The 13,813-nt window shown below is 36.6% G+C and overlaps 1 protein-coding gene across 2 annotated transcripts in view; it reads left to right on the forward strand.

The window, feature by feature from the left end:
* Nucleotides 1-2,141: 2,141 nt before the first annotated feature.
* The window catches only part of LOC106883121 (inter alpha-trypsin inhibitor, heavy chain 4-like), a 55,924-nt gene continuing 44,252 nt past the window's right edge, over nt 2,142-13,813 (forward strand). Inside the window, exons 1-4 of one of the 2 annotated variants that reach the window (XM_089352031.1) lie at nt 2,142-2,378; nt 11,855-12,012; nt 12,119-12,229; nt 12,326-12,576. In XM_089352031.1, the coding sequence (XP_089208157.1) occupies nt 2,301-2,378; nt 11,855-12,012; nt 12,119-12,229; nt 12,326-12,576 (598 nt within the window). In that variant the 5' untranslated portion in view covers nt 2,142-2,300. The remainder of the gene's footprint in view (nt 2,379-11,854; nt 12,013-12,118; nt 12,230-12,325; nt 12,577-13,813) is intronic. The other variant, XM_089352030.1, reaches the window with a different exon arrangement.

Genomic DNA, 13,813 nt, shown 5'->3' on the forward strand with positions numbered 1-13,813 from the left:
TAGAGAACATATGAAATAGAGAGTGAAATGGAGGAAGGAAAACAGACGTGAGATATGCAGGGATATTGCAGATACAATATCCCTGCATATCTCACATCTAGAACTGAATATAAACTCATATTGAAAATTACAAATTTATTTCTCTTTTACTGGAAAATACCTTGGTTACCAATTATACCAACCCCAACAAACAAAAGTTCTCATTTCGAATTGCAACTAACACTCAAAATTTGAAAAGCTTCAGTGAGACCGATCATTTTATTAGAGGAAAAGAATCTTATTTTGTATAATGTTGTATAATACTTTTGCCATGACGATTTGAATATATTTTTTAGTCTCGTAAGATAAATCTGTTTTTCATCTTATTTCTGTCCTTATATATATATATATATATATATATATACTTATTTACCTAAGTATTAATATCATCTTCTTCGAAATAGTCACCTTGCGCAGGAATACCCCAGTCCAGCATTCTTGCCAATTTTGGAATCCAGCCTGGAATTCGTTTTCCATACGCGAGTCGAGAACCTTCTACGTTTCGCTCTGAATCTCGACAACAGTGTTAAAACGGCGATTTTGAGCTGCATTTTCATCTTAGAGAAGAGATGGAAGTCCGCTGGTGCTAAATCTGGCAAATAGGGCCGGTGCGGAAGAAATAACACGTTGTTTTTAACGAGAAACTTACGAGTGAGGAGAGATTGATGGCAGATTGCATTGTCTTCGTGAAGAATCCAATTCTTCGCGCTTCACAGATCCGGTTGTTTTCGCCGACTGTCCTCCCTCAGACGCTTCGAAACGTCTTAATAGAACTTCCGATTGACGGTCTGGTTCTGAGGGACGAATTTTCGATGCAAAATATAGTGGATGAAGAAAAAAAGGATGAGCATGTTCGTGACAGCTACAGCTCTGTCTTGCTTCTTCGGCCGTGGAGATGAAGGCCTCTTTCATTGTGATGATTGTTGTTTTGTCTCAGAGTCGTACCCATACACCCTGCTCAAGTCGCCGGGGATGAGCCATGACATGAAGGATAGGTCATCAGCGGCACGCTGGCAAAGATTTTGATATTCTTCAACGCCCAGTTCTTTCTACTTAGTGGTCAGTAAGCGGGGTACGAACTTGGCAGAGACACATCGCATATTCAACTCAGACGTTGGGACCCATACAACATACCTATACGGGTCCATACGACAGACCAACAACATCAGAAATGCCATTGATTGTTCTCCAGCGATTCTCATGCACAAGCCGATGAATTTTTCTCCACATGTCCGGAGGTGAGGCGCGTGGCAGGTCTTCCAGAACGATCATCTTTTTCCAAGGAGGTTCCTCCGCTTTTGAAGCGCCCGTACGACTCGAAACATTACGTACGACTCATTGCCTCGTCGCCATAAACTTGCCGAAGCATATTCAATGTCTTTGTAGCAGGCTTCTCAAGGTTAATGCATAATTTCACGTTGGGTCTTTGTTTCTGTCCATGACAAAATTGCAGACTACAGCATACGCGTGATCATATAAACGTTAATTTCACAACTTGTGAAGTATATACAGCGATGTCACTCGATACACACTGCCTTGTGAAGCTCACCTTTAGCTCTTACTGAGCACGGAACCGTGTGTTGCCGTCTGTTGGCAAGCTACATAAATATTCTTGTAACTTTTTGATACTACCTCGTATAGAAATACATTTTAGAATAACAGCGTTATTCTAAATTTATGTGAGTGTGCTTGTATATACATGTGTGCGTGCGCGTGGACGCATGTGTGTGTGTGTGTGTGTGTGTGTGTGTGTGTGTGTGTGTGTGTGTTTCCGCTTTAAATATTTTCTCAAACATATTTTGAAACATTTTCACGACGCATTTTCTCTAATCCCAATAGAATCGTTTGAGAAACCTATCCTTAAGACATTATACCCAATAATTCTTATTAAAATACATGCTTGTATTTCAAAATTTGAACTCGAAAACTTCTGCTAGAATTCAGCCTCTAAATGGTTTTAAATCACTACGATTTAATTACAGGATCTTAACAAGAACGTTGTATATATATATATATATTATATATCCGTATGAGCGCATTTGTGTGTAAATATATATATATATATATATATATATATATATATATATATATATATATATATACATAAAACCACTGAGTACCATTTCTTTTCTTTAAATGTTTGACTGGTTACCAAGCTGTCTACTCTTATGATATTTGTTTAATGCTTTGAAAACTTTTAAAGAATTATTTGAAACTGAAGTAACCTGAAGACAGAGGCAGTTAAAAGAATCGCTAACAATATGGCCCCGCGATTGTTGTTTGTAATGTTGGGAACTGTATTTTATTTGGGGATGACAGCCAATGGAGAACCTAGACAAGTAAGTCAATTTTACAATAATCATTTCAAAGGAATCTTTCTGTCATTTAGTGTTATTAATTTTACAGTAATTTCTGAAGAGATAGACTTTCTATTTGAAACCATAGTTCCGATCACTTTACAATATTAATTTCTATCGCAGATTTTATTTCGATAATTAGTGGAGTTTGGAAAAGTTTTGGTTAGTATTGGCCGAAATCGAACTCGTATATTGTAACTCTAGTAATATTCTGTTATAATAAAACATATCGACCTTTCAGTCTAACATTTGCAGTTAAATGTTGAATAAACCATATTAGATTATGAATCCATTGTCAAACAAGCAAGAAAATAAGCGCTTTATCTCAACAACTGTGCATCGTAGCAATATTTAACTAAATGCTTGTTTCGTGAATATTTGCGTAATGTAACTGCGCTTTCAAGGTTAATTAGTTTGGATAAATGAGAACGATTACGTCTTTGGGTGTTTTTATTTTGCAACCTAAAGTCATTTATTATTCTTCCCGTACTGTACTGATTATTTCAGAAAAATCATTCTAATACACATTTACAAAAGATCGTGTTAAAAGTCTTTATGTTTCACTCTTTTGTTCTTCTATTTGAAATATAAAAACAAACGTTTACTAAATTTAATGCAATCTAATAATTAATGCATAACCATTAAAGTTTCACCCGACGAAATTATATTTTTTCTTTGATACTTTTTACTAAAACGTTCGGTTAATCTTGCGAAAAACAAAATGTCTGTATACTTTATTACAGATATTTCGTTTACTTCAATCACTCGAGCAGCGACTGCTTCAGCACTACCTTATAGGCTAAACTGCAGCACCTGGTTCAATGGGACATCCTAGTCGACCGACACCCTGCTCGTTGATAAGTGCACACACATTAAAGCTATTTTGCACCTAGTTTTCTTAGTGTAAACATTACAGATGTTACTATGGATATACTACGAAGGAATTCGGACTGCACTCGCTTTCTTGTCGATGCAGTGCATGGCGTTTCTCTTTCATCATTTCACACTGAAAGATGTAATTAAAAGGAACGTCGACGACAATTCTTTTTCCGTCATGGCAAGCATACAGTCAAGACGACCCGTTTTAAAGGGTAGGGAATAGTTGTTGATCTGAACGCTACCTATTGTGACACATTCTCCAGTTCCATGTTATTCTCATAAACCCGGGTGCTATCAAAGACTGAAAAAAGACGTAGTGTGCGTCACTGACGGACTGAATTCTTTTCGCGCCAGTTGTGGGACAGACCTCTGGCGTCATTGATATTCGGACTATCCTTTTCATCGGTAGATCTAAAATAAACGCGTTGTGCTTGAAAAAAGTACCGGCTGCGAATATCACTAATCGTTCTTCCAAACAATTCTCTGGCTATTTTATCGTCATAGTGTAATTGAGATAAAATTATTCAACAGAAAATGTAGAGTTTATATCTCACGATATTTAGAATTATTTATATATTCGCCTTGTTTTCTGAACTATAGTTTCATATAATTTGTTCTTTTTATTTAAGTTCCACTAAACTCGAATTAAATTAGGATCACCATTTTTTCTTGTTGCAATAACACCATTTGTTGTCTAAACACACTTGTTGACAGATTGATGATAAAAGGAATTCCAGCCATGAACACCACATCTCGTTCTATTTAACGTGTGGTACATGTACTGATTTTATTTCTGCTACGATCTCAAACTTTGGTGTATGATCGAGTTACTCAAGATTGTATTATAACACAACATTAATAACAATATTTTGCAAGGAAATATGGTTTGTTGTTGTGATAAAACAAAATATTTTTAAAGGATCAGATTTTCTTCTCACAACAGATTGTTTCACAAATTGTTTTTATAACCTCCGTCACAACCACCAACACCACCCACCACCACCACCACCATCACCATCATCATTCTGTGAATATACTCAAGAGAAAAGGAAACAGGCAGTCCTGTGATAACCACCGAGGAAGAGTCCTCCTTAACCGCCTCACTCAGCTCAGGAGAGACGGGAATCTGCCAGAGAGTCAGTGTGGCATCAGAGAAAGCCGTAGTATAGTCGACATGATCTTTGCCGTGCGTCTTCAGAAGCTGTGCCAGGAAAAAACAGTGACCTGCACACGACGTTTGTAGACTTAACCAAGGCTTTTGACATAGTGCGACAGTTCCATGATAGTATTGCTCGCTCGAGTACTGGACATTTAAGATTCTTCCGACGCATTCCCAGTCACTACCGGAGTCAAGCAGAGCTGTGCGATCACACCTATACTGTTAAGCATGATGTTATTAGTGATGCTGTTGGATACCTTCTTCAACGACGGAAAAACTAGTAGTTCAGATTCAAGACTGGTGGCAGACTCCTCAATCTGCGGGGCTACAAGTCGAGACAATAGTGGATGAAGTGTGCGACTTCCCGTTCGTAGACGACTGCGCACTCAATGTCATCACAAAGGTGCAGATACAACAGAGAATGACCTGATTTTTCACTGCCTGCAACAACTTTGACATCACAATTAGTACTCAGAAGACAGAGTTTATGTACCAACCTGCCCCGCGGAAATCGCATGTGGAACCAGCTATCATTGTGAAGAAGAAACTCTGACGAGTGTTGGTAAGTTCGCGTGTCTCAGCAACTCACTCTCCAGATCTATGAACATTGACGATGAAGTCGGCACACGAATCGCCCCAAAAAAGGCTTAACATTCGGGTGGAGGGTGAGTGGCATTAGGCGGCTACCGAATTGATGGTGTAATTTTATTGCCTTTCTCTTCCGTATGCCTGCGAGACTTGGACGGTTTATGAACGCCACAGCAAAAAGTTAAACTGCTTCCACATGAACTGTTTGACCAAAGCTGTTGAAAATTACCTGGAAAGACAGGTCCCAGATATGGACATCTTCTCTTGAACTGATCTGTCACGATGCTGAGGAGAACGCAAGTCAAGTGGGCAGGCAAACTTGTTCAAACGCCTGACATACAACTCCTTAACAGATTGTTTTACAGTGTATATGTGGAAGGTAAGAACATGTAAGGTAGACAGAAAAAGCGCTTCAAGGAAATACTCAAAGCCTCACAGCCTGGTGAAGATGAACCAACAGAGGTGCCATTGTCTACAAAGAGAACGGAATTGCAATAGCACAAAAAGTAAAACGCGAACTGAGCCAACTGCTCGCCTTCAATCCCAGCAGATCACCAATGCCTGACCTGTGTCAGAGCTTTTCGAGCATGCATTGGAGTGATTGGCCATAGCTGGAATCACTGTGCCCTATCTTCTTCACCCATGTGACGTCCTTGGTCATCGTGGACAACGACAAATGATCAAATAAAAATATGTATGTGTATATCTGTGCGTGTGTATGTGTGAGGGAAGAGAGGTGGTACCAAAAATGTCTACATACATTGAATGATTATAAAGGCAGTGTTTATTAAAATACGTTACATTTTCAAAATTCAACAGGATCTGCAGGACAGAATTTACTTGTTTTCATGAATGCCGGTTTTCTATTTCATGATCATTCTGTTTTAATCACTACTGAAGAAATGTTATCACAAACATGAAGAAACACTGTTGTTCAACGGTTGCTGTCAATTCGTCGGCTGTCACTGGTTTTGTGCCCTAAACTTTGTCTTTAAGTATCCCCCATAAAAAACAGTTCAGTGGTATGAGGTCCGGTGAACGCGGGGGATATTCAAATGAAGCTCTACCTCCAATTCACTTATTCGGAAAAATCTCATCAAACTAGGCTCTTACACTACTATGGCACATACTGCTGCAAACAAACTCCTTTTATTCAAATCTCTCTTCAAAGAATGACATGAAAGGTTGTGACACAAACTTCAAAGAAGTGGGTAATAAACCACTCTATATTGTAACTTCTGGTAACATGATAATATGCAGATTATTTGGCCCCCACGAGTTATGGTCATCACGGTTAATTACACTAATTATGGTCATCACGGTTAATTACACTAATTAATGAAAATGTAGCCTCATTGCTCGAAGCAATATTTATCGGAAAGTGAACATCTACACATCTAGCCAAGTACCTCTCACAAAATAGCACGCTTCGGTTCAGATCATCTTCATTGAGAACATAAACTATATTTGTGATGTAGCGTTTTCAGTGACAGAGTTTCAAAATATAATGGATATTTGATTTTGAAATCATATCTCACTCCACGCTTGCTGCACGTCTTTGTGCGTATGTATAGAACAAACCGAAGCGAGGAAATGCAACATTCAAACATTAAGTGATTTATTGGAACAAATTCAGTCCTGAATGTTCTATAATTGTGTCATTCATTATATATATATATATGTATACACACACACACACACACATATATATTTCTATATATATACATAATTAAAGGTGGCGAGCTGGCAGAATCGTTTTCAAGCCCAGCAAAATGCTTAAAGGTATTTCGTCCGACATTACATTCCTCAGAATTCCGCTGAGGTTGACTTGTTGACTTTTGCTGTCATCCTTTCGAGGTCGATGAAGTAAGTACCATTTACATACTGGGGTCGATGTAATCGGCTATAGATGTTATGTAGGCAAATATATATATATATGTTTGCCTATATAACATCCTACTACCAAATGTACTTATGTATGTATATTCTGTGGGTATTGTGTTATCATTACATTCTACGTGATATTTGTGTTAAAAACAATATCCATGACTGAATTGAAATTAGATTTCTATACTCCAAATCTTTAGTAATAAATCACAAAAATCGTGTTACAAAAAAATGAAACTATTAAAAGCACAATTTTTAAGGATTTTGTGACAATGTAGATATTGCTTCGTTTAAGCAAAGTTAAGGACTCATAACTAAAAAAGAAAGAGTTTTATTTATTGTAATATAGACGACCAGGAATAAAATAAATTGACTTTACTTTCGTAACTTATATAATGAGATATTAGAAACTTAATCGACTGATAAATTAAATATTTGCGAAACAGGGATATATATTACCATTTGAACATCTACTTTTTATATATGTGTGTTTCTCTGTATGTATGAGTCTGTGTGTGTAGACATACATACATACATACATACATACATACACACATACATACATACATACATACATACATACACACATACATACATACATACATACATACATACATACATACATACATATGTATTAATGGCTTGTATAGACGCAGTATTACGTTATGCAACCATAATATACTATAAAATATATTGAATATTTCTACAAGTTAACACCGTGTTCTACTATGTTAGCAGTGCATTTAACATCACTTGTTACGGTTATCTATACAGATATTCTTTAGAAATATTCGAGAACGAAGATGAAAAATGGTAAAAGGGTCTATATGCCATTATTTTTGACATTATGTTTGCTCTTTCATCTGCCAGTTTACGTAAGGGAAGTTAAAATCGCCCATCACCAATATGTTCTTGGAGTTGTATCTTTGAATAAAGGACTTCATTTTGTTGAGGCACTATTCAAATCACTATAAATGGGCTTTATAGAGACCATCAAAAATGATGTAATTAACCTTGTTGATTAATGATATAGATTCCCAATAGCCACTGAAAAAATATGTCCTTGGTAACCATTGCAAAGGCATCGTGAAGAAAAGTGGCTGTTCTTCATTTATTTCGATCAGTGTAACCTACACGGATGAGGGTGGCATTTTTTATTTTCACGCTGGCATCCGTGTATATATGCACGTGTATTTGCATTGCGCAAGAACATGTGTGTGTGTGGTGAGGTTTGGAAGGCTTGGTTAGAGAAGAAAGAAAAAAGAAAGAAAGAAATTAGAAAAGAAAGAAAGAAAGAAAGAAGGAAAGAAAGAAACATGTTGCCCGGCATGCTAACGATTCTGCCAGCTCGTCGCCTTAATGTTATTTAATACTAATGCGTCAGCCAGGGCGGCGATCTGGTTGAAAAGTTAGCACCCCAGAAAAAATGCTTAGCAGCATTTTTGTCCGTCTTCTTGTTCTGAGTGAAAATACCGCTGAGGTCGACTTTACCTTTCATCCAATCGCAACTAATGAAATATATACCAGTAGAGCACAGTGGTCGATGTAATAGAATTACCCCATAGCCTTTTGGCGAAATTTGAAACCAATATTAATGCATCTGGTAAGTCGGTGAGCTCGCAGAATCGTTAACACGCAGGGGAAAGTGCTTTGCGGCATTTCGACCATACTTTTCTTTCTTTCTCTCTGTCCTTCTTTCTGTCTTCCTATCATTTTGTCTTTTTCACTTTCTTTCTCCCTTTAAACAACGCTCCAAAAACACAACACATATACTTACGCACACATACATGCACATACATAAATGTACACACACAGAGACACACAGATACACACACACACACACACACACACAACATACACATATATCTGATCGTATGTGTAAATTGAAACGGCAAAACAATTTCCCATGAGCATTATTGTAGCAGTTACACATTTTTGATAAGCAATCTTTCTGATTGTTTATACACAATTTCTCAATATGCACGAGCACGTTCATATGCACATACATACATGCACATATGCACTCATACACACACAATATAAATATACACACAGAGAGACGCACATACATAGGCGCAAAAGGACCACGGTGAAACTCTTGGACGTTGAGTCAGTTTGTAACTTCTCCCAATTAAATGTTATGCATATATACATGCCTATATATATACATACATACATACATACATACATACATATACACACACTCTCTCACACACACACACACACACACACACACACACACACACACACACACACACACACAAGCACACACACACAAGCACACACACAAACACACACATGAATGTATGTATGTATGTATGTATGATTTTTCTTTGAGTGTGATTTAACGTATTCTTGTGAAAGTTCAAACCGATCGCTGACAAAGCGGCAAAGCGTATTAAGAAATTTTCCGGTGAGGTTGTCGTGGAGTTTGTGTGTTGGTTTGAACTGTCAATGTATACAGCCAAGTGTATACATCTATTCACATAAGTTTAGAAGGAGACCTTTTGGAATATCTTACTAATCTTCCCTGTGCCAATGACAGATTGGATTTGGCGAATACCTTCTGGTACTGACATGCCTTTGATATATCCGACATTGCTGTCATTCTTACGGTCAACATTGTAAATATTCTTTGCAACTATAACATGCGTCAGATGGTAGGTCGTAGACATTTTGGGGTATCTGATGATCATGTGGCCGATATCTTTCTCCCTAGAACAGCAGAGTCGACATTTTTTATCACAAAATGAAGGTTTATTTGTTTATGGTCTATTTATTTTTTTATCACAATGTGATGGTATATTTGTCTCTCTCGTTTATAAGGTATTTAGTAGCTATATTCTGTTCATGGGTAGCAAAGGCATATCCTTCTAGGTGGGATGTAATGTATCTATTACAGGTCCAGAAGAGGCTACTCTTTTTATCAATGCTGTTGTTGCACTCTAGCTTGCGAAATATGTACCCATGCATCGCTCTTTTATTGGTAAGATGAGTGATTCTCCTCTAAGATTCTGTTTAAGTAAGCTAGTTCGGCCTCATTCGGACAGCATGAGACAGTTGTATCCCCAGAGTACTTCTACAGTAGTTCACCAACTCTGGAAATGTTGTTGCCCTCACTTTTGAATAAAGGAATATACTCAATTCTTTCCTGTTCAGCAGGTATTGTGTGATTAATACGATGTAACATTGAATGGTTGTTTGGAGTGACCATATACCTCTAGCGCCAGCACTTCGCCCACATAAATCTTATTGGTGTCACTGTTAATGTGGAAGGGGCCAGAAGTGGTCAGTTCTTTTCTCGATTTGATGTCTAGGCTATTTCTCTCATCGTGTATCTCATCCAATAGCCTAAATGTTAGTACTAGCACTGGAACTGCAAAAGCATTGTGAGATATGGTCTCATTAAATGAAGACAGCTCTGAGTTCCATATTTTCCGGAGTCTACAGAAGTACTATTTTTTATTCTGGCTTTAAACACAGCACCAATGTATGCAACATTCTCATTGATTCCGAGATAATTGTAGCTTCCATCATTTGAGATAGCAGCAGAGATAGACAAGCCGTTGATGTAAATGTTCTCTGCTTGGTCGGGAACTTTTACTCAACTGACTATCGTATGCGAGCATTTATCTTGCCCAGACTTCATTCTTATACCTCGTGAGAATGTTGTGACTAGTTCTACTCGTCACTTGATGTTGGTCATATTATCAAAAATGAGCGGGTGACATTAATTCTATTCTTTTCTGCATATTCCAGCACGTAGCCATGGCATTTTGCTAACAGGGCTGACAAGGAATTCACTGCCAGCACAAACAGTATTATATATAAGCAATCATCCTGGAATATGCTGAATATGCTTGTTGATAGCTTAATTGTTTGTAACCACAGGTTATGCTTTTGTAGTTGTCAGTGACAACTGTATGGACTAAGTTACAATCAGTCTTTCAATGGCATCTACTATAGCAACTAGTACTTTAGCAAGATCCGAGTAGATTGGAGCAATGCCAAATGACGATTCTTCCAGGAATTAAAAGTACGGTCTTATGATCGTGAGCCCAACACCCTAACCACTAGACTATGTGAATTATCAAGTAAATGTGTTTTCTGAAAAATCAGAAAGGTATCCATGTTGTCTTTTTATTACTTTAAAACGTAAATATTTATATTATATGTCTGAACATCTATTTTATAAGCAGAAGATGAAACATAGATCGATTTTATCTGTGTGTTGCAATTTACCTAGTAAAACATTGATTACATACATCCAATGGATTTTCAAACCAAATCTCATCTCTTATTAACTAATGGTCATTATTTGTTGTCGATGGGCACAAGTATTTTACAATTAGTATATTGTTTAAAATATACCAACAGTATTCTTTCCGGATCCTCTAAATGAAGCCTCTCCATCATATCTCATTGATTTGTTTCTAATAGCAGCTAAGTTTTCTTCAAATCATAATATGTAAGAAAAGACACATTGGAATATGCATTCCTAGATATACCTAACAAGACTGAATGGTCCTGGCTGGAACGCCTCTAAACATAGGTTAGCTCGCGCCAGAGATCATGTAGAGCTAAACATTAACACGTCTGTAAGTATGAATACTAATAGCTTCGGATTCTTCGTAGTCACCACGTGCACTCATTAAGAGAGAACGTAATTGTAATTGATTTTATACTCACCAAAATATAAAACATGTAAGGGAAGCAATAGATATTTGCTTTTCCTGTGGGTGGCTAACTTTGGAAATCTATACACTATAATGCTTGTCTTTTTCTTTCAAATGCCCTAATAGTATTAAATCTGTCGATTTTAGAACTTTATTACTCATCACGTAAACAAACTGCTTTTAAGGATATTTTGTGTTTCTGCATAAAAGTTAACATCCAATAAAGATCTATTTAAGTGATTTATGGTATTTCTTGGCTTTTTTTTCAGACAGCAAGCCTGAAATCCCTTCATGTAATCAGTGATATTAAATATCGATTTGCTACCACTCTAGTTTCTATGAAATATTATAACCCGCACAGTTCTTCAGTCAGCGCAAACTTACATGTAAACATGCCTCGTAGTTCATTTATATCGAATTTTTCTATGTAAGTATTGTTCATTTTTCACATGTTTCAAATATTTCAGAAATTCTAAAATAATTTTTGTGATTTTTTTAATGTTGGTTATTTTTAATTTTATTGTTGATTGCAGGGAAATTGATGGAAATGTGACTGTGGGCGAAGTAAAAGACAGATTTGTCGCTAAAGATATTTACGAACATGCCGTTGAAACAGGGCAAGGGGCTGGCTATATTGAAGTCAAGTAATATCTCATTTTCCTCATTCTATATTTCTTGCTCTTAGTATTCCAGTAACAGTATTTCAGAAATATTTCATCTATTTTTTTCTTATTTTCCAGACACCGCTTCACAAATGTCTTTGATATATCTATTAATGTTGAACCCAACAAGTATGTAATTTATAACTTGACTTATCAAGAGCTTCTGACACGTCAGAATAATAAATACAGGCACGTCATTCATCTCTCCAATGGTGAAATTATTGATAACTTTTTAGTCGAGGTTTTCATTAGGGAACCGCAAGACATCATTAATGTATTTGTACCAGAAATAACAGATGATAAATTAACTGATATTGCTATCGACAAAGGTAGGCAGGTCATTTATGTTTGGTTTACTCTATATTTTCATTTGCCATTATCGTCATAAACTTCCTTTAATCACTGATTCTTTTAAGTTCCACAAAGTGGATGCACTGATAAATACGGGAAATAGATAACATTCCTGATAGTATAATTAAAGTGTCTACAAAATGATCTTTATTCTTGTATAAAGAAAACACTTCACTTAGAATAAATAATACTCTCCAGAATCGGACAAATGTCATTTCATTTACATTTTTCAAATATTATAACGTTTCTGGGATAAAGTTTTGTCTCTTCCCTAACATTATATTATCCTAGGGTCAACAATATAATGTCCAAGTGCCCGCTACTGTAGCAATGCATCCTTTTCCAAATAGAATTACACTGCGCTGCAATAAACATTTCATTGTTCTGCAGTAAACATTACGTTTTCCTGCAGATTAAGTGTTACGTATCGCCCATAAATATACCAAATTAAATGATATACTACCTCTAGCTACGGCACGCACATATTACACATTCTCTTGTTTACCACTCTCACTGCATCACTATAGTGGTTACCATTTAACAAGATATCCCTTGACAAACAATACATTTCGTTACAATAAATTCCAAACATAATTGTTCACATTCCGAAAGTAAACATAAATATTCCTCGCTAGATACGTTAGTAGTCAAGGAATAATGAAAAGAAATTTCCGAAGACATAACTTACCCTATGTTCAGCTAAAGTGAAGTGGTTACAACATCCAAAGAATTTTTGTCCCTGGAGCAACTTGACCACCCAGCTGGTGTTAATTACATTGCAAAGAGAAGCAAAAAAGGAATAGCAGGAGGTACCCTGGATGCATTCTGTTGCTTAGAATTTCGGACGTTAAGAGCCGAAATACTTGCATAAGAGTAGATGCTTGTTCTCTAAAGACATTCGGCTGTTCAACTCTTCCCCGTTGTAACATAAATATCTTGCAATAAATATTTCGCGCTATCTCACCATCAAATGTTACGTAGTCCCTTATTAAAGATTGGACAAAAATAGTATTAAGATGTCCTGCACTGACATAACATTATTCGCCCAAGGTAGGCATTTAATTCTGCCGCTGTTCACTTTACATTATCACACAGTAAATATGACACAGTTTCATATCAACATTAGATAGTACATCAAGCCGGTGAAGTTATATCTCATTGGGCTTGGTGATATTGAAATAATAGGTATTTATTCGACTCTGTTATCGATATATA

The sequence above is a fragment of the Octopus bimaculoides genome, chromosome 5 (genome assembly GCF_046866305.1).
Source record: "Octopus bimaculoides isolate indiv1 chromosome 5, ASM4686630v1, whole genome shotgun sequence".
In the NCBI taxonomy this organism is placed as follows: Eukaryota; Metazoa; Mollusca; class Cephalopoda; order Octopoda; family Octopodidae; genus Octopus; species Octopus bimaculoides.